The sequence below is a fragment of the Athene cunicularia genome, assembly GCF_003259725.1.
Source record: "Athene cunicularia isolate RWA chromosome 1 unlocalized genomic scaffold, athCun1 chr1_part2, whole genome shotgun sequence".
In the NCBI taxonomy this organism is placed as follows: Eukaryota; Metazoa; Chordata; class Aves; order Strigiformes; family Strigidae; genus Athene; species Athene cunicularia.
In genome coordinates, this window is record NW_020799092.1 from 25,890,246 (window position 1) to 25,911,369 (window position 21,124).

The 21,124-nt window shown below is 44.0% G+C and overlaps 1 protein-coding gene across 1 annotated transcript in view; it reads right to left on the bottom strand.

Moving 5' to 3' along the window:
• The window catches only part of ETV6 (ETS variant 6), a 97,861-nt gene extending 77,055 nt beyond the window's left edge, over positions 1 to 20,806 (bottom strand). Inside the window, exons 1-2 of the mRNA XM_026864362.1 lie at positions 20,702 to 20,806; positions 18,568 to 18,697 (exon numbers count right to left, since the gene is read on the bottom strand). Coding sequence (XP_026720163.1) covers positions 18,568 to 18,697; positions 20,702 to 20,806 — 235 coding nt within the window. The remainder of the gene's footprint in view (positions 1 to 18,567; positions 18,698 to 20,701) is intronic.
• Positions 20,807 to 21,124: the final 318 nt, after the last annotated feature.

The window sequence follows — 21,124 nt, forward strand, 5'->3', positions numbered from 1 at the left end:
TGTAAGACAGCCCTGGCCTGTCAGGCCACAGTGTCAGATGTGCCTTCATGGTGCCATCATACATTGTGGGCATTTATGCCAATCACAACTAAGAGAAGGCAAAAACTGATAAAATAAATAAAAAAAAAGTATCTCATATATATATGATCACACATTTTTCTTCGGGGTCCTTCGTATCCGACTCTGAGCCCTGTGAATCACCTTTTTTAGCTTTTCTTTATGCAGGCCAGAAACTTGCTTTAAAAAATACAAATACTCCAATTCTTTCATTATCCCATGACTCCAGCAGATGCATTTTTAAGAAAAACTTCTCAAAACTGCAACACTCACTATAAAACCATGCAATGTTCTGCCAGCGATTCAAGTGTTTCAAAACTTCTAAGAAACTCTCTAAGCGATGGAGAGGGGTAAGGCCTCCTTGGCAGAACAAGACACACAATGCACACCAATTCAGGCAATTCTTGCAAAGAATTAAAGCAGCTTTAATTGCCAGCTGAATAAGAGGCAGGGAATAAAGGCCTTCTCTCAGGGGAGAAAAGAAAATGCTGATGCCACACTTGTAGCAGTACACGTCCAATCACTTTGTGGAACTAGGTATTGTGAGCAGAATCACCCATCAAGTTTACAGACGATGTAGCTGAGACTGAGAAAGGCGACGTGTAACTCTTGCTTGTTTGTTCCCCCTACCCCCATGCCATCTGAGATCGTATCCTCCATCTGCACGCACAATGTGTTCGGCAACCCAAGCAGCCTAAGCGAAGCTCTTCACCCAGTTCATCTGAGCTCGCAGCTACAGGCATCCCTTAGGGCGCAGAGATCCACAAGCATTTGCCTCCACTTTCCAACAGCTTGGGACGGTGCGGAGCAGACAAATAACATGAGCCTGTTTGTGCCTATTGAAAACTCGGCTCTAACAGCCTGAGCTCTCTGGGGATGCCCTCCCTTCATTGTGTCTTGGCTGGGATGGAGCAAAGGTCCCTTTTTCCTCTTATTTAGCAGGAAATAGATATCTGCAACCCTTCCTCCCAGCTATTTTCATGACCACACCAAGACATTCCTTATTGTAGGCACCGACTTAAACTCTGTTGATACCCCTGATTTCTCCTTCCCACAACCGTGTCAGCAGCCGTGGCACCCTGTTTTCACATTTCTACAACTTACACCCAGAGCCCTCACCGTGCTGACCAGCATAGCAGGACTTAAACCAGAGCTCCCTGCTCTGTGGGGAAAGGAGTACATTTAGCAAACCATCTCCAACATCACACTCCTTTGCCTATTTGTTAGAGGGGGCTGAAAAAGATAAATGAGAGAGCAGCAAATAGCAGGGGAGAGGGAAAGGGGGAGGGAGGGTAGGAAAGCAAGACGTACAGGGAGGAAGGCTGGCGGGAAGGATATGCTCCTTTACGGAGAATCCTGTCAGGATGCAATTTATTTTCATTCTGCGCGGGAGTATAATGGTGCACTGCCTGAGCTCTCTCAATAGCTGTTTTGAAGCGAACCAGGCTGGTATGTCTTTAATTTATCATTTCATTATGAAACGGTTTCCCTTCCAAGAAGCCTTCAAGTCAGGAAGCTCTGTCTGCCCACACAGGAAATTCCTTTGCAGCAACTTCCCCAAAAAGGAAATTTCCCTCAGAAGTGAGCCCAGCTCATGCCTTTGAGCAGGGCTGTTTGAAGAGACTCTGGCATGCGAGCCCTGCAAACACCCCTGCCTGCTTACTGCAGCCGGCATGCCGGGATCAGCAGCTCTGCCCTCCTGGAGGCCTGCAGAGACCCCGCCGTGCCCGGCCCTTCTCCCGCTCCCCCCTCCCAAAGACAGCCAGGAGCATTCGGAGGAGGCGAGTTGTCGAGCTTTCACTAGGAATCAAATCTCCCTAGTCAGGAGAGAGGCAGAGGACACACATAGAGAGCAGAGAAAGAGCAGGGGAAGAGGAGAGGAAGCTGTAGAAAAGCATCCCAAACTACTCTAATCCTCTACTTGGAAATCAGGGGGAAAATCTGCAGCATGTCTTAGATCTCTTCCGATCGCACACCAAAGACTGCACTCTGTCCCTTAAATGTATGATGGGTTTTATTCAACGAACTTCTGCAGCGAAGACTCACAAGCAAAGGAGAAGGGAGAGGAGAACATAGAGAGGGAAGAGGGGGAACCACATTTACAAAAATGAATCTCACGGACATCTTGTGAATCATTAAGTGGGAGAAAGCCAAGAGCATCCAGGCCAGGATGAATAACAACATACGGTATTTTATGAAGCACCTTAGGAAAGGGCACACAGATCAGAAGCACTGTCAGACTTCCAGCTAGTTTTTAATTTACCATTTCAAATCACAAATAATACCAAATAACAACTTTTTTTAATGACTACGCCCAGAAACCCAAACTGTTGTTTGGGGCAAGAGAGGAAGCAGAACTGAAATTAGCGTTACACGTTACACGGATGAGACAAGGCCATAGAAGGGGCACAGGCCAAACTGGATCTTGGACTGGACAAGAGCAGGAAAATGAAAGCAACCTTCGCGGGCATGTGGGAGAACCAAATGCTAGGGAGAACAGAACCGCATACAGGGGTGATCACAACCCACTGGAGGCCTGTATGCCAGGGAGAGAGATTCTCCACGTTTCCCCCCTCAGTCTCAACTTCAAAATTCGTTTTTCAGACACTTGATGGGGGAAGGTCTGGTCCTTGAAGCCGAAGCTCCAGCAGGTGGCTGCCTGTCCTCCTCTCCCATTCCCTCCTTCACCAGATAGCTTTGCCCTGTTCTCTCGCCAGCTAATTTACATGACTTTTTTTTCCTGTTGCTGCCCTTGGCATTACATTCAGTGATTCAGTCAGCTGTTGTGTAAAGAGACTTTTGTCAGAATTGCTTAAAGGCAAATCCCCCCACTTAACTTTTATCCGTGGCCTCTAGCTGATGAGTTAGTTATCACCTAAAAGAGCCCTCTGGCGTAGCATATGCATACTGAATATATATCTGCTTGGATGGCGTCCACACTACTGTCAAATCCCTGGAGATGGTTATGAGATGGGGTAAAATAGAAAAACTGCCATACTAGAAAAGATCGCCGACCCATCTCACCAAATGTCTTCAGGAGCGGCTGCATAAGCAAAAAGCGTAAGGAATAAGGAAACATTAAGCAATCTTTTCCATAATATATATGACTTATCTCTGGTCACCTGTGGCTGAAGGATGTCATGAGCTGTGGTTATATCCAGGCCACCGTTTCCCTAGCGACTCAACGGCCTATCCCTCTCTCCACAGGTTTATCTGGTTCCTTTCAGAGATCCGTTTACACTTTCAGCCCTTAAAACACCTTCCTGCAATGATTTCTTTCATGCAGTGATGCATCCTCATTCTTGTTTCTTTAGACACGTTGCCCAATGATTTATCTCAGATCTCTGGATTTGCTGTTCTGTGAGGAACTGTGAATAATCATTCCCTGTTCACCTTCTCCACACCAAGTATGATTTCATAGCCACATGCTAACATTCTCCCTGCCAAGCCATTCACTTACAGCACTATCTTTTCCTCAAACTGCAGAGTCCTATCCCTGCCTCTAGTCCCTTGGGAATGGGAGAACTGGGGAAGTAGTCTGTTCTAACTAGGTCCCCTATCATATTAAAAATCACCATGGTCTCATCACACCCTGAATGGGACTGAGTTTAAACAAACTCAAGGTGTTGAGAAACCTCTCTAGAAGTTCACAAGCTTCGACAAGTCTGGGTTAGAACTTTGGTTTCCTAACAATTTTGGTGCAAAAATCATTAAATCAATGCAGAGTTGCTAAACAAATTTGAGACTGGTGACTGATTTTTGACAAATGTCTTTGCTTAATGGTACAGTTGAGGGACATTCACAGGTTTTACTGTAAAACCACATGAAAAAGTCACGAGCTACTCACATCAGTAATTGTTTTCTGCTGAACAACCACAACATCCTTCTGGATGAGATCTCCCTGTACTGTGGTCCCACACCAATGAGCTGCTGTCTCTCAAGAAGAATTGAGAAAATATTAAAATAAGAATAATCTGCTTTCATCCCAATTCTGAGTGACACTGGGAGAAGTTAATTTAGTAAATGGCCATAATTTCAAGTGCTAAAGACATGCTGGCCATTTTATTCATAAAGAGAAAGATGATGTCCCTCCTCTTCCAGTTGTCAGGATCTATTAAAGTGCGGCTGTCCTGAGGCTCAAATTATACAAAACATATGTGTAATTTAGAGCTGGTAAGAGATAGGGTTTGTACCAGTAACCATATTTTTACAGCCTTTACATTGTTGATGTTATAGCGACATAAAATTGTACTGTGAAAATGCTTCAGAGTGGGGGCTCGGTCATTACAGAATAAAATTATCAGTGTGAGCTACCTTTATTCAGAGTAAGTTATACCACTCTGATTATTTCAGCTTCCAAAGTGGTGCCAAGACTGTTTGTCGATTAGCCTTCGCATTAGTAGTCTTTGGAAAGTGGCCCATGGAGTGCACTCAGTAAGAAAGCATTAAATGCAGCCAATTGATTGAGCCCCATCTACAATTTTAAGCAAATTCAGAGATTTCAAACCATACACAATAGGGCTGGCTCTGTACACCTGGTAAAAATGCAATCCATTTAATCTGGTAAAAATGGATTGAAAGACCAGTTCAAACCTGGGCCTCTAGTCTCAAAAACAGGTTGACACTGTGGTGCCTGCCTGACACAGCAGAGGTGAGGTGAGGACGGTGTTACGAGCCTCCTGGGCAGCACATGTGGCACAAAAGGCACCTTCCACCATCTTCTGCATCCATTTTTTTCTGATCACAGGCAGTAATTTTACAACTTTGCCTAAAAGAAATGGTTGTAACACGTTGTAAGTGTTAATTAGCATCAAAAGAAAAAGGAAGAGTAACAGTCTCTGTGCATAAAACCTAAGTACTTGAGCAAGCCTCCTTTCTGCAGGATCTAAATACGTACATGTACACAGAAATACATGACGTGTGTCAGATCTAAAAAAAAAACCCATCCAAAACTTCTCAGCTTTGAAATAAATTTTGGTTGTTAACTCTTTTCTGAGTTCAAGCAATTTTTTTTGTGCACACATGTTCTCACTGCAAATGGTAGAGCACCAGAGAGGCTGTGGGTGAGAAGCTGTGCTCTCAGGGTTATTCTGGACTAGCTGGATTCTCCCAGAACTCTCACAAGAAAGCCATAGTTATGGAAAACTTACCACAACACTGCATATCCAACCAATTTTAAAGACATCTGGATTTACTTCTGGGTGTTCTGTTGAACTGAATCAGCCGCCAAACGTTCTGAGATTCAGCCATTGCTGTTGCACGCACTGATAATGATGTGGCAGGGAGCCAACAGCAACTACTGACTCCTTTAACGGCCCAGCTGCTTCAGGTCTGCCCATCACACACACAGCTCATCTCGCTATCACTCTTACCTCTGCTGTCACTCCCAGTCCGTCCGCTCGGTTTTCATTCTACGGGATTTTAAAACTGAGAGAGGGTGTAAAAATTGGAGGAGGACTGTAGATGTTCCAGCTCTTGCAGACACTTAGTGCTACCCCTTGTTGCTAGTTTACTAAGCAACAAGGCTTCAAATCCTGCACCAAACCTTGAACAACTTCTACTGCATGTGAGCCATCCACCACTACCCCGCACCATGCACTGCATCCCTGAGAACAACACAAAGTGGAAGTAGAGAATGACTCCTGTGATTTGGTTACGCTCACTTTCAACAGCTGAAAACCACCAAGCAAGCCGTAGAACAGTGATGAAACAAGCCCCATGTATTTAATAACAATATTTGTCACCACTGTCTATTAGTATTTAAAGAGCAGTTAAAAAAAATATCTCTAATAAAAAGATCAAGGTGCCTTAAACAATTACACACCCAGCAACACAGTAATGACTACCCAGAGTAATGCAGCTAAAAGCCCAGAGGTAATAAGACTACTAAGGAAGTTTCCAAGGAAGCGAGATACAAAGAAGTATGACACAGAAAAAAAAAAGGGGAACAAAGAAGTATCTGTGTACAGAGGGGTTTTTCTGACAAAACGCCTTCACTGAAGCATGGAGAGGAAGCGAAAGCCAGCAAGGAGGTTAAAAATTGAAGGAGACAGATTGCTTGGAAGAAATCAGAACGAAAGAGAGAATAGGAAGGAGGAACTTATACACATAAAGGGAGATTTCCCCCACTAGGAAATACACGAGGACCCACTCAAGCGGCAGAACTGAAATGAGTAACTGGTTTGTGGACCGGCAGGGACCAGGGCTACTTCCTTCTGCACTACAGCAAAGGAGGAAGCAGAAAGGGAGAAATTCTCAGTATTGCATAAAAACCGAAGAGGCACAGTTGTTCCTTCATGTCTCTTCCCCCAAACATTGGTCAAATAAGTAGAAGCACAGCACAAATCTACACACACATATTCTGGATAAAATTGTGGGAGCTGCTGAAGTCAGTGAGACAACTCCTATTTCTTTCAGTGGGTCCAGAAGGTCACACTTTTTTTCACACTGCAAGCATCTATTAAGCTGGCTCAACAAACCATTTCTGGTTCAGCCCCAACATTTCCACCTAGGACTTGTGCAATTTTACTCATGAGGGTCGATCCCCGGTTGAGCTTTCCGAACGCTCCTTTGCCACCACTATTTTTGCTGTTAGTGCCCAAGGTGGCAGGACCATGAGCTCTGGAGTCTGTACGGAGGGAGGGTTTAAATATCACAGAATCTCTCTGCTGGCTTGAGTTGATGGAAATGTTCTTTAAAGCTCAGCATCAAAGCATTCACTTTATAAGCTGCAAGCCTTGGTTCTTTTGCCAGCAGCGACTTCTCTCCATAATTAATTAATACCGTATTAATTGTGCATGTTCCACGGGCCTGTTGAGGAGGTGTGGCAAGGCCTGCACACGCAGATCAACTTTCCCAGTGCAGCCAAGAGAGGAGCACAGGAGGGAGAAAGAAAAACCCCTTCAGGTACCTACAAAGGAAAACAAGAGTACAAGCGATGTGCTCAGGGCTACGCAACCAACGTTTGAGGAGGGGCGGGCGCTGAGCCCTGCCATGGCATTTCAGTGAACAACCAACGACAAGGGCAAGGAGGGATCTTCCACCAGCTGCACCCTTGTGCAATCTGTTCGGCTCTGGGCCAGCTGGGAGCACAACCAGCGGGCCAAGAGGAGGGGCCCACGGCAGCTGAGTGCCCTTGTGGGTAGGATTTGGCCACAAGTCATAAGATCCTGTGAAATTGCTGGAAGGAGAAAAGGGGAGGAGGAGGAGGAAAAGGGAGATTATTTGACCTTCTCTCTGCTGTGCTGGGCCTCAACTCTCCACTGACTCCCAGCACCGAGGAAGCGGCGCTCTCACCCTTCCAGGGGCTTCAGCCATGGTGCAGCTGGTGCTGAGCATGGCAGGGAGCCCGCCGTGGGCACCTCACACACCACCACCACCCCCCCGGAAAACCAGGGGAGCACTCACACCACGAACAAGTGAGAAAAGAAGATGCCCAAACCACTAACGCCTCCTGTGAGAGCCTGTCCCCAGACATGCCTCAGGATTTGGTGGGGGACACCTGCCCAGAGGCAGCCAGGCAGGACATGCCCCCCTGCAAGCAGACCCACACACCCTTCCCCGCCACAGGACAGAAACCAAGGTCTAACCAAGGTCTAAGTGGTAATCGAGGTGATTTACGAAGCAGACTCATCCTCTATAAAACAATCAAGCTAGTGGACACGTGTGTATTTTCAATTGAACGACAGGTACAGCTGGCCTGAAATCTAACCTGCACAGCCATTTTTCAGACTAACTCTTGCACCAAATTTATTCATCTCCATAAATTTTTGCGTAGGTAAACAATTATTTGTTCTTCTAAAGGCACTGTGCATTTGGCATTGTTAAAAAGTACAAAGAAAAGCAGGACTGGCAAAGGAAAATTTGAGCAAGAGTCCAAAGTGAAAGACGTGAAATTAAAAATACATGAAACAGAACCATAAGAAGGGCAGAGATAACACAGAAAATTCACAAGGTTTATAAACTAACTGCACAAAATTGTCCCAGCAAGTTACTTTCAGAAGAAAGGGAATTTGTGTCTAACTATGAAATTGCTACAGCACATCCACAGTAAACATGAAAAAATGCAGTTGAAGATCATGCTACTTACTCCAAGATGACAAAGCACCTTAAACTATATATAGAAAGAGAAGCACTAAAATACAGGCACATAGCAAAAGCATTATGAGTTCTGCTTAAAGCAGGTAATACTTTTCCCTCATGAGGAAGGCATAATGCAATTTATGTTTGCCATATAAAAAGGAGCTGTTTTTTTCTTTTACAGCGTCGTGAGAAGGATGAGCAGAAATAAACAGACATCTAAACTTTACATAATTAAATGTACAGATGCAGATTAAAATCTTAATTTGTTGATCTGGAGAGCCAACGGGTGCCAAACCTGAGACTCTTATCCTACACTGTTCCCTTCTTTCAACAGTTTGAAAGAAAGGCTAAACAAATCTCCCTACGTTTTTAAAAAATAAAAAGGTAGCTATTTATAGCTGCATTTATTGGAGCTGTTTCCTTATCAGGAAGTATGTAGCTGGGAATTACTGTCTGCCTACATCGGAAATTCTTTCAGGGATACAAAAACCCAAAAAGGAAATTTCCCTTCAAAAATATTCTGTGTTTTTTTGCTGCTGGTGGGTTTAAAATAAAATGTCAGCACTCTGACCAGGTCACAGCCCCTTCGGGAGGTTTGTTCTGCAGACAAGAAGCTTTAAGACACCTGAGGGAAACAAAAGAATGCTTCTGGGGAACTGAAAGAGGGAGAATGCTGAGAACATATTAATAAGTTAAGAAAATAAACCTTTTTTGCAGAATGCTGAGATAGTGCAATTTCGTTACCAGCATTATAGTATTTTCCTCTGAAACAAGTGTGTTCCTACAGCCTATCCTTACCAGAAAGAACCCGCAAAATTTATCACTCTGGCAAAGAGCTAACTCTCACAGTGCTGACTACAACTGGTCTGTTGAGACCAGGTTTTAGACCAGGTCTTCACTGTGCTCAGTACAGTTGTCAGACCCTCCTGACCGAGCTGTCGCCCAATTCACCGCTTCCTCCTCCACCCCCAGGGCATGCCCAGGGGTGTATAATCCAAAAGCCAGCGAAACTACCACTCTTCCTTTGAGAAGGGAGTATGTAATGCCAAAAGCCCCCATTGGGGTACCATCCCCTTCTGCATGTCACAGCACCAGGACAGGGCAGAGGCCACACAGGACACGGGTACAATAGTGCTTGCTTGAGGGGGAGAGCCAGTTTTTTGTAGCACATGGGGTCTGGTGCTACAAGTAACTCTGGGACTTGGATAATGAATCTCCGACTACAAGGATCCACTCAGTAACCTCTCAAATAGGAAGACTTCCACTGTCTCCAAATTAAACTCCTATAACTGAGAATTTTGCCAGAGAGTCCCTTGTCCTGCCTCTCCACTGACTGCAGAACACCTCATACTATGCCTGCAGACTCTAAAGGCAGGAGGAATACATTGGTTAATCATTAGAGACATTAATTTCATTTTAACTTGTCACGGTATAATTTAACATTTTCATTTTCTGGTCTGTATAATTGCCACAGAGCTACTTGACCCTGCTGCCAGTGCAGAATGGACACTTTTTTAAGTGGGATACAAAAGCCTACGGAGATCAAAACCAGACAGACATATGCAGGAAATAATGCAGGGTGCTTAGGGCTATTTCCAGGGTATGATTTTTATGCATAAAAACTCATAAACGAAGATTTGGAGCTGAGCGAGTCCTAATACTCTGACTCTAGGAAGCCAATCAATGGTGACTGTTTATTAACTCACAACATCACCAACCATATGCCTATTAAATGTATAAATAACTCATAACTTCTTGAACTGAAGGATCACTGCTACATTAATAGCAGCGTGCTAGTCCTGCACAAAGCAGTTTACACGAGGAGTGAGCACATTCAAACACATTCATCCCATAAAGGACAGACAGCACACAAGCATCCACAACAGTGGAATGGCTGATGCACAAGTACTTCCCCCTCCCAAGTATCTTTGGAAAATGATCTTGAGAAGAGGCTCTTGGCTGAGTTGTTGGACTGGGACTCCAAACCTGGATGGAATCATTTTACCAAAAATTTCCTGAAAGAACTTATAACTCATTTAGTCCTTCTGCTCTAGCAGTAAAAATGGAGAGTTGTAAAATGGGTGTAAAATCCCGTTTAATGGAGATTTCATCAGGCTGTATTTATTAAGCACCAGGAGTGCCAGCACAGAAGAGAGAAGACATACAACTACAGCAGCAGGAAACCCACCCTCTCATAAAGGGCATCAAATAATTATTTTCTCTGCGTGTGTATACACATGGCCTGTTACATTAATCCCTGGTACCTTGAAGCTGCAAGGGGGTTTCTCCTCACACAGTTTGTGCCCCTCTCAGTGCTGGACAGTGGTGCTCTCTTCCAACGTTCAGAGGCTGAGCTCTGTTTTTCATTAGGGGAATGGACATCGCATGCATGCTATGTTGTTTCCGCAGGGTTTTCTACCACACTTGTGTTTTGTTGCAAGGCGCTTACCACACAATGGTTTGTTATTGTGGAGTTGTTAGTCATGGCTTACACACAGTTTCTCTTCTGTGTTTTCTTTAATTGTAGGGCTATTTATGAACGCTGGGTTCTTTACATTAATTTTATTTCTTTAAAAAAAAAAAAAAAAAAGAACGTGGAAGCATTTGTAACACAAATGAAAAATTAAACAGACACATTTGGGATGGAAAGAGAAAAGCAAGCTAATTTTAGATCCACTGATCTTGACAGCGTCCCTTTAAGACAAAGCTAAAAATGCTTCAAACCCAGCAATACCATAAATGTCCTGCTGCTTTTGCTTCTTATTCCTCCCCACACTTTCCAGGGGAATTCCACAAGGGATCGGCTTGATCCCAGATTAAAGCGACATGACTCCCTTTCCCTTCTGAACAGAGGTGAGTCCACGTTTTGAAGATTTTAAAACCCTAAAGTAAAGCTTTCCAGGAGGGTAAAAAGACTGGCTTAGCCCCACTGGGACTCCCACACTGCCGGCTCTCCGTGCCCTGGAGCACAGGTCTCTCGCCCTCCCACCCCAGGACTGCTTTGCAAATTCCCACTGGGGCAAGAAGGATCTCATCCCTCCACACACTTCCACGGGGGACTGCCAGCGCAGGAAACCGTGGTGCTAACTCTCTGTCTGGGTAACAGCCAGGTACATTTTAAAAACTAATTAAAAAAAAAAAAAAAAGCACTTGACTAAAATACTCTCTTAAGGAGCAGAAACCAACTCAGCGCTGGCCCTTTATGACAAGTTTTTTCACACTTAACCCAGATGCCTGTCACAGTCACCAGGCAGCAGTAAGGATCTAACAGATTTAGGGTTCAACTCAACAGCTGTTTACATCAAGGGTGACAACTGAGGTGGCCCTGAGTCACCCCGATGCAAACCCAGTGACAAGGGGCTCCATTTCCCACAGGTGATGAACAAAGACCGTGCCAGAAAAACATAAAGCTGGATTTTCCTGATCCAAAGGCCACAGCTTTCCCAGCTGGATCAGTAATGAGCTTTCGCTATTCCCAGTCCAACATATTCCAGATAAAGCTCTTTCAAGTAAAATAGTAGCATCTACATTGTGCCCAGCCATGGTGCAAGAGTGAATTTGAGACTGAGCTTCCCACCCATCCAAATTGCCCGTCTGTGTGATCGCTTCAAAGCTGGCCTGAGATTCACTGTAAGCAACACCCAGGAGGCAGGCTGGAGTAGATGAGTTAAATTCAGATGAGCGCCTGAGGCTGCCTGTGGAAGAGGCCACCCTAGGTAAGAGACAGGCACAATCGATGTCTCCCTGGCTCGTGATTTTCATCCTATTTGCCTAACAACTGGATGTAACTCACAGTCATGATGGAGCCAGGCCCAGTCACTTCGTTAGAGTTGACCGAAGTAATGGTCACTGAGGCTGACAGGATGCCTGGCTGGGATTCTCACAGCCCAGCCAGCCTGTCAGTAGATTATTATGAGTTATGAATTGAAAGACCAGGAGGCATTCATTACTGCACAGATGGGCCCCATCCTGCATAGCTCACAGTACAAACGTGTAAGAAAAGCCCATGGTGGAAGATGAAGATGCAGTATCAAGGAGATTAAATACTGCAAGCAGTCAGGTGGTAGGAAGCAGTGCCGCTGTCCTGGCTTCAATTTTTTTTGTAGTAGTAGGTTGGGATTGGTTAGGACTAGCTACCCAGAGAGAGAATGAAGTGTAAGATGAAAAGCAGATCAGGAGGAAAGGCAAGTATATAAAGTACAGTAAGAGGGAGGAACGAGGCTTAAGTGGCCATAACGTCAAAGAAGAGCAAAGAGGGGGCTGGAAGAAGCCAATCATCCAAGAAAGATGTAAGTCCAGATCCCACTAAAATCAGTGGGGATTTATGCACTCATTTCAGTGGGACCAGGATTACTCTCCAAGCCATTAACTTGACATTCTGGCCACCTCTCACAGTCCCTTTGTCTTATGCAGCTTTTATTTTATTTTCCCTGTATGTGCGTCAGTCAGTTTTGTTCCACAAAGATCCTTCCAAAGCAAATATTTTTATTGCTTGCTGCTCTAAATGTGGCTTAGGGTGAAGGGCTTTTTTTCCCGTCTCACTACATACTTTCAGTTCAATGCATTGAATATTCTAGTAACTAAATAACAATATGCTTAATGCTTCAAAGTGGCTTTCCAGCTGCTAGCCAAAATTGTAGAATAATTAACAGGTGCCAAAGGATTAATAAAAGGAGCAGCATAATTAATAGACACTATACAGAAAAAATGGATCCTTGGCAACCCTGACAGTGTTGTTGTTTCCTCCTCCTTTCTCTTAATTGTTTCCTGCATTCCTTTAAAATAAAAAAAAAAAAAAAAGAAAGAAAGAAAGGAAGAAAACTGGTGCCCTTAAAACACAAATGATGCATATAAGCAACAATGTGTGATGAGGAAAGAGAAACTTGTAATAAACCACTTTCAGGTCTGATAAATACCTTAGTTTAAAGAACCTGACCAACTGAGAGCCCAACTGCCTGGCTTGCCCTACTGCTCATGTCCACACTGGGGGTTATACAGTGGGCTTTTGTGCAGAATGTGGTACAGCTACTGTCACAGAGATGTCAAACCAATACAGAGCCACTGGACTGGTCCCCACCAAATCAAACACCAATATAAACAGGTATGCAGAAAGATGCCTGTGAAACACTGACTAAAAATTTAAAGCCTTTAATATAATCATTGCAGAAAACTAAACAATCTTCCCTTCTGTCCTCCTTAATGAGGGCAGCAGAACAGAGTAATTACAATGGACACAGAGATCCTGAAATAAAAAACGTGATCTCGCTAGCGGGATGTAACCAGGTCTGGATACTCTGAAGTTCATCAAAATCAGCTGTAGCCTGGAACATATCTCAAACTAGAAAGCAAAAGATCAGAACCTAAGCCTATATTTGAAACAAGAAGTCCTCAAACGATTCTACAAATAAGTTCTTAGCTTCACCCACCACAATAACCCCCCAAAAAGTGAGCACGGTCAAGACAAGACTCCTTCAGTTCCAATGTAAAAGTTCTCTTCTAAGAGGTGATGCATTTATCCTGACATCTATCAGTGCAGACTGTTGGGGATTCAGAAAAAGGCAACAGCAAGAAAAACTAGTTGCTTAGTTGCCAAGAATAATCGCTTTATGTGTACAGAAAAGTATGTGCAGTGTGCCTTGCTATGACAATGGGCTGCAGGCATATGAAGGATACTATAGAAAGAAGAGTAGTTAGTTCTGAGGAAGAAATGAACTCTTGTTCATCCCTGCATCAATAGAAAACACTGTGAAATCTTTGCCCATGAGATCTATCTCCCTAAACAAACACACACACGTTCCCAAGGGAAGATGCCCTTCAGAGATAAAAATGAGATTGTCCAAGCTGACAGAAATGTGCAAGGGGGAACACTGCTGCACAGGATCTCATCATGGAACAAGTCCTTTTTCAGCACTGAGATTTTTGCATCTCTCGTTGAAGAAGTTTTATGTTGAAGGAGACAAAGAAAACCATGAAGCCTTTAGTACATATTTACAGTTGCTGTTGTAGAAGGCTAACCAACTGATTTTCATCTTGCATATTACAAAAAAGGAAAAAGCTATTTTCTCTCTGATTCAGAGCATATTAATAGGCACGGGGAAGGGTTCTCATAGCCATCTCTTCAATGCTGTATCCTCTACAGTTCCAAGAACTTTTTACCACAAGGTATTGGCCACAGCACAAAACAAGTAACTAATGACATTGTACCAGACAAGACAGGAAGATTGGTTTTAATAAAAATTAAAAAAAAAAAACCAAAAAACAAAACTAACTTTCTCTCTGTGGCAATATGGAGGAAGTTTCCTCAGAGATAAAGGGTACACAGAGAGTTTCAGAGGACTTCCATCCACCTCAGCATTCTTCCTTATCACAGTATCTGGGCAGTCACTGTACTAATTTTCAAACCTCTTGACATGAGTCTTTGCACTCGTGTTTTCTTTCATTTTACAGTGGGGAAACTAAAACAAGACGTCCAAGGTCACAGAAGGCACCAAGGGCAGAGCCTTGTGTGAGAGCTGAACTTGATTCTCTTGAATCCTCGGTAAACAACTCCCCTGGAAGTGTTCAAGGCCACGTTGCATGAGGTTTTTTGACCTGGGCTAGTGGAAGGTGTCCCTGCCCATGGCAGGGGGGTTGGAACTAGATGATCTTTAAGGTCCCTTCCAACCCAAACCATGCTATCATTTTCCAAACACTCCTTTCATCTGACATTAGTGTAGTCTAGTGGAGATCAGGTATGCTGCAAAACTACCACCACATACACACCAGGGACAAGGAGTGAACTGGAGATCACTGTACTTTCTGACTGCACACCTAAAATAGAGGAAAGCATATCCTCCAGCTGCCTGCTGATAGTTTGTTTTACAATGCCCCTATACTCAGTTAAGAAGTGGATGTTAGGCAAACAGGAGAAGTACAGCATCAGAGAAGGGTGCGTATTATGAGAAAATGATTCTCACCATCCCAGAGCTTTAAAGTTAAGTCTGATGACACTGTGTTTCTATACTATAGGAATAGGGCAGGCTGGGAAGAAAGCAGCTAATTCAAACAAGAAAGACTATGTGAGAAGGGAAAAGACCTTTCAGACCACCCCCAGGAAAGGGGTTTCCTCTATATATTTCTAGCTGTCTGGACCAAAGAGTTCTCCTCTGCATGCTTGTAGCAAAGGGGGATCTGCATTCCACCCTTCTAAACTTCACACTTCTCCATTTTCCAGTCTCTGGATCAAATCAGCTCGGCACAGATCAGACCCTTTTGCTCACCAAACACTGAGAAATCATTTATTGCACCAAAGGAAATTGTTCTACCAATTGTTCTGATACTATTGGCTGTTGGTGCCTTCAGGGTGCTCTTAAACATTAGAAACAGTGAAATTTCTAATAGGAAGGCATAAAACACTGTCTGAATCCACGGAGTGCACTTCATGTTCCATCTGAAACATTTGTTTAGTTCTACCTTTGCTTGGGCAAACTGCTGTTTTCAGCTGCACCTGTAATATAGCTCCTGAATTTGCAAGTTGGCAGAAATGAAGATGTACAGTTTAGGACTGAACTCTGCCTTTATTCTGGTAAATGCCACCAGAATGTCATGAAAACAGAGAATGGGGAAAGCTATCAGCTCTGTGAATAACTGAAGAAACTTATATCTCCCTGTTGCACTGGAACAAGTGAGGGTTGAAAGAAGTTATTACGGTTCACCTAATCAACCAAAACGACAATAAGGCTAGAAAGAGACAAAAATCTCAGACCTAGAAGACCCTCAGACTTTGCAGATTTAAACCCAATCTTCACGTGCAGTACTACAGCCTGAACTAGAAATTAGCTACTGACTTGTAAGGCAGTTTGGATTTAGGACCAAAGTCATGTCTCAGACACATATCTTTAAAAAAAAAAAAAAAAAAATCCATGCAGAAACTGCAAAATCCCATGCTAATACCACTTAAACCTCATGACCCGAGATCCAAAAGGTTCTTAGTTATTTCTATACCTGTTATTAGGAAGATTACTCCTGGAATATGATCTTCAGTTCTGTTGTCCTCACTTTAAGAGGGATGTCTGAAGTGGGAAACAGTTCACGGAGATGAGACAAACAGAATTTGAAATCTGGAAGCTTTACAGGAAGATTGACAGCCTTAAGAACCTCTCTTCCTATCCCGTTTAGCCAAGAAAAGGTTAAGAAGTGACTTTATCTAAAAGCACCTATATCAGGAGTAGTCTTTTGACAATATTTAGCAGGAAAGGAGATAATGAGATCTAATAGTTGGAAACTGAAGCTTGACTAATTCAAACTATAAATAGGGCACTTAAAAAAAAGCAAATAAGGAGGGTAATTAAGAAGAACATCTAGAGATCTTAAATCCTCCCCATCACTGAAGTCTTTACATTAAAAGCTGAAATCTTTCAGCATAAGATGCTGTAGCTCAGTTACTGGACTTAAACACAGGATACTGAGTGAAGTTCTGTAATTCAAGTTATATCAGACACTGTTTTAGGAATTCAGAACAGTCGTTTCTGGCGTAGCTGTGAAACTGTACTCTTCAAACTGGTTCTAACAGTGTTTGGGTCAATACTTAGTGAATGCTGAACTACAAAATACTATACTGCCAGGGACTACAACATAAACGTGCACCATGTTGTTTATGACCCAAGAGATTAACTCTGTGAAAGACTTTTCCACAGATATTTATTGATTAATTGTGTTCTTACTCTACAAGTCAGACTGGTGTGGAAATACTAATGGGAAAGAAACCTCCTTGCAAGCTTAAAAAGGTGCCAATCAAAAGAAAAGAAAAACCACAACAAAAATCAAGGTGAAATGTTGGATCACACTTGGAATATTAGATAAAAAGTCTTCACTGAGAGGAAGCTTTATAAGCTTCACACTACCTAGCATGCTGACTAGCCGATGGGAAATAGTAAACACAGTGCCTCACCCCTTCCAGTATGAAGGGTCTCTGTCTTCCTGCCTTGTGCATGTCAGACTCAGGGGTAACTGGAAAGTTGGAGAGTTAAAAAAAAAAGAAAAAAAATCTCCAGCCTTTATAAGTACCAGTGGGAAAAAGGACTGCTGGAGAAGAACTGCTTCTGTGTTGGCTTTTTTGTGTCTTAAGTTTTGGGCAAAGATTAGAAATGCCCTGTAAGCATGACAGCAAGTGCTCCCCGGGCTGGGGAAACGGGCCAACAGCCACATGCATGGGCAAGCAGGGTCTGGGAGCTCGCAGACACTCGGGCAGTCACCAGACACGATCAGAAATGCCACAGCACCAGCTCCCATTCCCATGAGAAAGCACGGAAAAGGTACAACCTGGGCTACGCTGTAGCACAGGCAGAAGACAGTAAGAGGCAGCAGCAAGCAAAAACAGGACCACGCAGAACATAGCATGGGCAAGAGTGACCGTGGCACAGAGCAACTCGGTGGCCGGCAAGGGAGCGAGCACGGGATTACAGAAACGCTGGGAGCACAGTTTGCCTCCAGAAAAGGAGTGTGCCTGGAAAACAGCTGAGGACAGGAATGAGAATGTCTTGTGATAAACACGGACTTTCTCCCCTCTCCGAAATCCCAAGCCCGTTTGTGAGATGGCAACGCACAAAGTGACAGTTGCTTCTGGCCCTGTTGCTCCTTGTAGCTCAAGTTCCCCAGGAATGTAACACTTGACAGAAATTTACTCAAAACCTCTTGATTTACATCAGAACCACTTCCCCTCCAAAAAGGAAAATTCCACTCTTCCTTGACCCCATCCTATCTCACTAATTCACCTCTCACTGGCCAACAGCCCTTGGCCTTTCCTATTCCTCAGACATTAAATCATCTCAGCAAGGAAGCGACTAGCTCTCGCCTTGCCCCCAGCTCCAGTTTTGTTCCAATGTCAGTGATATGCCCTTCCTCCTTTGCAGCATCCTTTTGTGCACAGCTAAGCTCATTCTTCCTCCTTTCCCACTGCCTCTGTCAGCACACATGCTCTGTAGTAGAGAACCTGGGCACCAGGAGTATTTAATATTGAGACCCATAACAACCTGAATAATACCCATAGCACTCCACCAACCACAGTTTGTGAAACTCTGACCTTGTGTCACAGCACATCGCTGAGCAACTTCTATACTGTGGAAGGAAATACAGCATTTCCCATCAAAATAAAACATCTGCATCTGTGCCTGTCATGAGAAATAAGCCAAATACTTGACATGGGCTACAGGGGATGGGGGAGAGGGATATAATATACTGTATTTAAGAGTAGTTTCCTATGGTTATGAAGAATATTTAGCAAAATAAAACCAGCTAGAGCTAGAGCTTTAAAAAAAAAAAAAAAAAAAAAAAGGAGTCTGAAGCCAGGGGGCTTCCCTGCTTTCTCCCATAAAAATAGAAACAGCTCCACAGCCCGCCCCACACCCTCCTCAATCCAAGAAAGTAAGAAGCCTCCACGCTGACACTCACGCAGGTGTGCTGGCAGTCTGATGGTGTCTTCCTCCATCCTGATCGCTCGAGGCACTGGGACATGTAGTGGTGACGAGGAAGTGTAATTTGGTACCGGGCTCACTGGAGGTGTGTACGAAATTCTTTCCTGCTGTTAAAAAGAAAGGGGGGGGGGAGAGAGAGAAAGAGAGAGGACAACGTGAACTTTGGAACAGAGGTGTGAAACCCAGGCAGGGGAAGGGGAAGTGGGTGGAAGGAAGGAAGCGTGGGTGCATGGAGGGGGCGAGCAGCACTGGCGATGCTCCCGGCTGCCCAGCGAGCCGTGGGGCACAGCGCACTTCGCTGCGCGGGCAACGTGCTGCCTGGCGCTTCAGCCAGGGGCCAAACAGCTTTTAGGGTGACAGGTATAATTTTCAAAAGGTCCGTGAAGTTTCCAAAGATCTTCTCAGAAATTAGTCGAGGGAGGAAAGGGAAGTGACACAGAAGCGGGGAGATTCTGAGGGTTTTATGTCAGTGAAAATCTGACAGCAATTCCACAATACGTGCATGAGTACAGTTACAGAAAGTACTCAAACCACTTCATCTTGTGCTCACAAATCAGTCATGATCTAAGCAAGTTTATTAAGTATTTAACACTCTACTCCTTCACAGCATTTTAAAGACGTTAAGCAATTCGTTTTGTCTTTGCTGCAGAAAACCACACTCGATCACTAAAAACTCTATTTACCATTGAGCAATGTCATACTTTCTTTTTCTTGCCTAAACTAGTTACTAGCACTTTCTTTGAAGTAGTTTAACTTGCAGCCAAGTAACTCAGCATACAGTGAGCAGCTACGCAAGGACAGTCAAATAGAGTTAAAGGGCAATTTGCTGCATTAGTCTCATAATTGTCACTGTTAGGTTTTTATTTCTGAAAACGTCTGCCAAGAACTTTAAGGCTGAAATTTCATCTGATCTGATGGGAAAATTCTTCCATATTCTAAGCCTGTACTCCAATCACAGCACAAATTATACCCTTTGTAAATAAACATAGCCACAATTTTACAGGAGCATTAAAAAAAATCATTATCATATTCTTCCTGGAAGGCAATGAGCGTTATTCCCCCAAAATGTGCTGCTGACATTTAGTGATGGCAGTGCAAACAGCGTGGATTTACATCCACATACATGCAGAAGCAAAAGGAGCTACCTTCATTTCTGAGCATTTGCAGGAGAGTACGTGTGTAGCTCCCCACCCTGACCCTGATCTCTGGCAGATGGAAAAGACAAATCTGGTGCTGGAGCAAGAGAAGGTTAATTATTTCCATTATGAAACACAACATTATCACAGCCATGTGACAGGGAACTAGACTGAGGCTGACAGAGGCACCTGCAGAACATAACACTCGCACCCTCACCACCAAAGGGAAGGAGAGGTTTGCACATCAGTAAATAACAACTGAGTGTACCAAAGCAGGTAGATGAGGTGACATGTCCAAAAAAAAAAAAAAAAAAAAAAAAAAAAAAAAAAAAAAAGGGACATGGAGCACCTAGGAAGTCTTGCATCTCTCAGTCGCCACGTCAAAGAAAGCAAGCCCGGTTCATCCTGGCATAAGGTGCTGCTTAGCAGCTTGCTGCTCAGGAGCTCATGAGGAACCAGAAGTTTCACCTCAATGTCTGCAGTCCCACCACTATACTACAGCCACCACTGCTGACAGTCGTGGTAGAGAAGACGGACGGCACATGGAAAATAAACTATTCTAACTATTCTGGTGTAGATGGAGGGGGAAGACAGGCCCGGTTCACTCCACCATCACTAAGTTATTTCTGTGTGGCTTTCAGCTCAGTAGTTCTGAACCAGAAATTGTTCAATCTTATGTTCCAGTCTCCCACAAAGCCCTTTAACATCTTACTGTGTCCACTCAGCTTCTTTTGACTCATCATCATCCAAGCAACAGCAATCCATTAGCTCATACGAATTTAGTTTTTCTTAGTTAACAAACAGGGATGTTCACTGAGACGTGGTGAAAGACGCACCTGTGGAGCTACAAAACATTATTCTGCTTTCAACTTATGCAACTCCTTCCCTGACCCGAAACGGCTGACTCTACGCTTCACGTTCCCGCAGGACGCAGCTCTCTGTGCCCATTTTGGCTGCCCAGTTGCACCTTCTCACCACTGGTGCATCACCACCAGCGATTCGGGGCGAGACCAGCCGCTTCCCAGCATTTCCTGCTGTGATCCACGGCTCAGATAATCGAAGCACACTGCAGCTGCTCATTTTGTTTATTGTATGGAGATATTTATAAAAAGAGGAACGCTTCTGAAACACAGCCACACAGATGCTTGCCTCTGCGAACAGGCACTGGAGAGGATAGATGGGAGACCTGAACTCCTTTTCCTCCCTCCTGGAGAACACGGGGTCCAGTCCAACCTCAGGTTACATTTCACGCTCACAGAAATACTGAATCACTGCTGCAAAGACAAGGGCCTAAGTGACTTCGAAAGGCCTCCTCACTGGCCAACAGCAGGAGGAAAGTGCAAGCAGAAAATGAAATTAAATCCAGAACCCCATGCACTTCCCTCAACACCCAGGAGG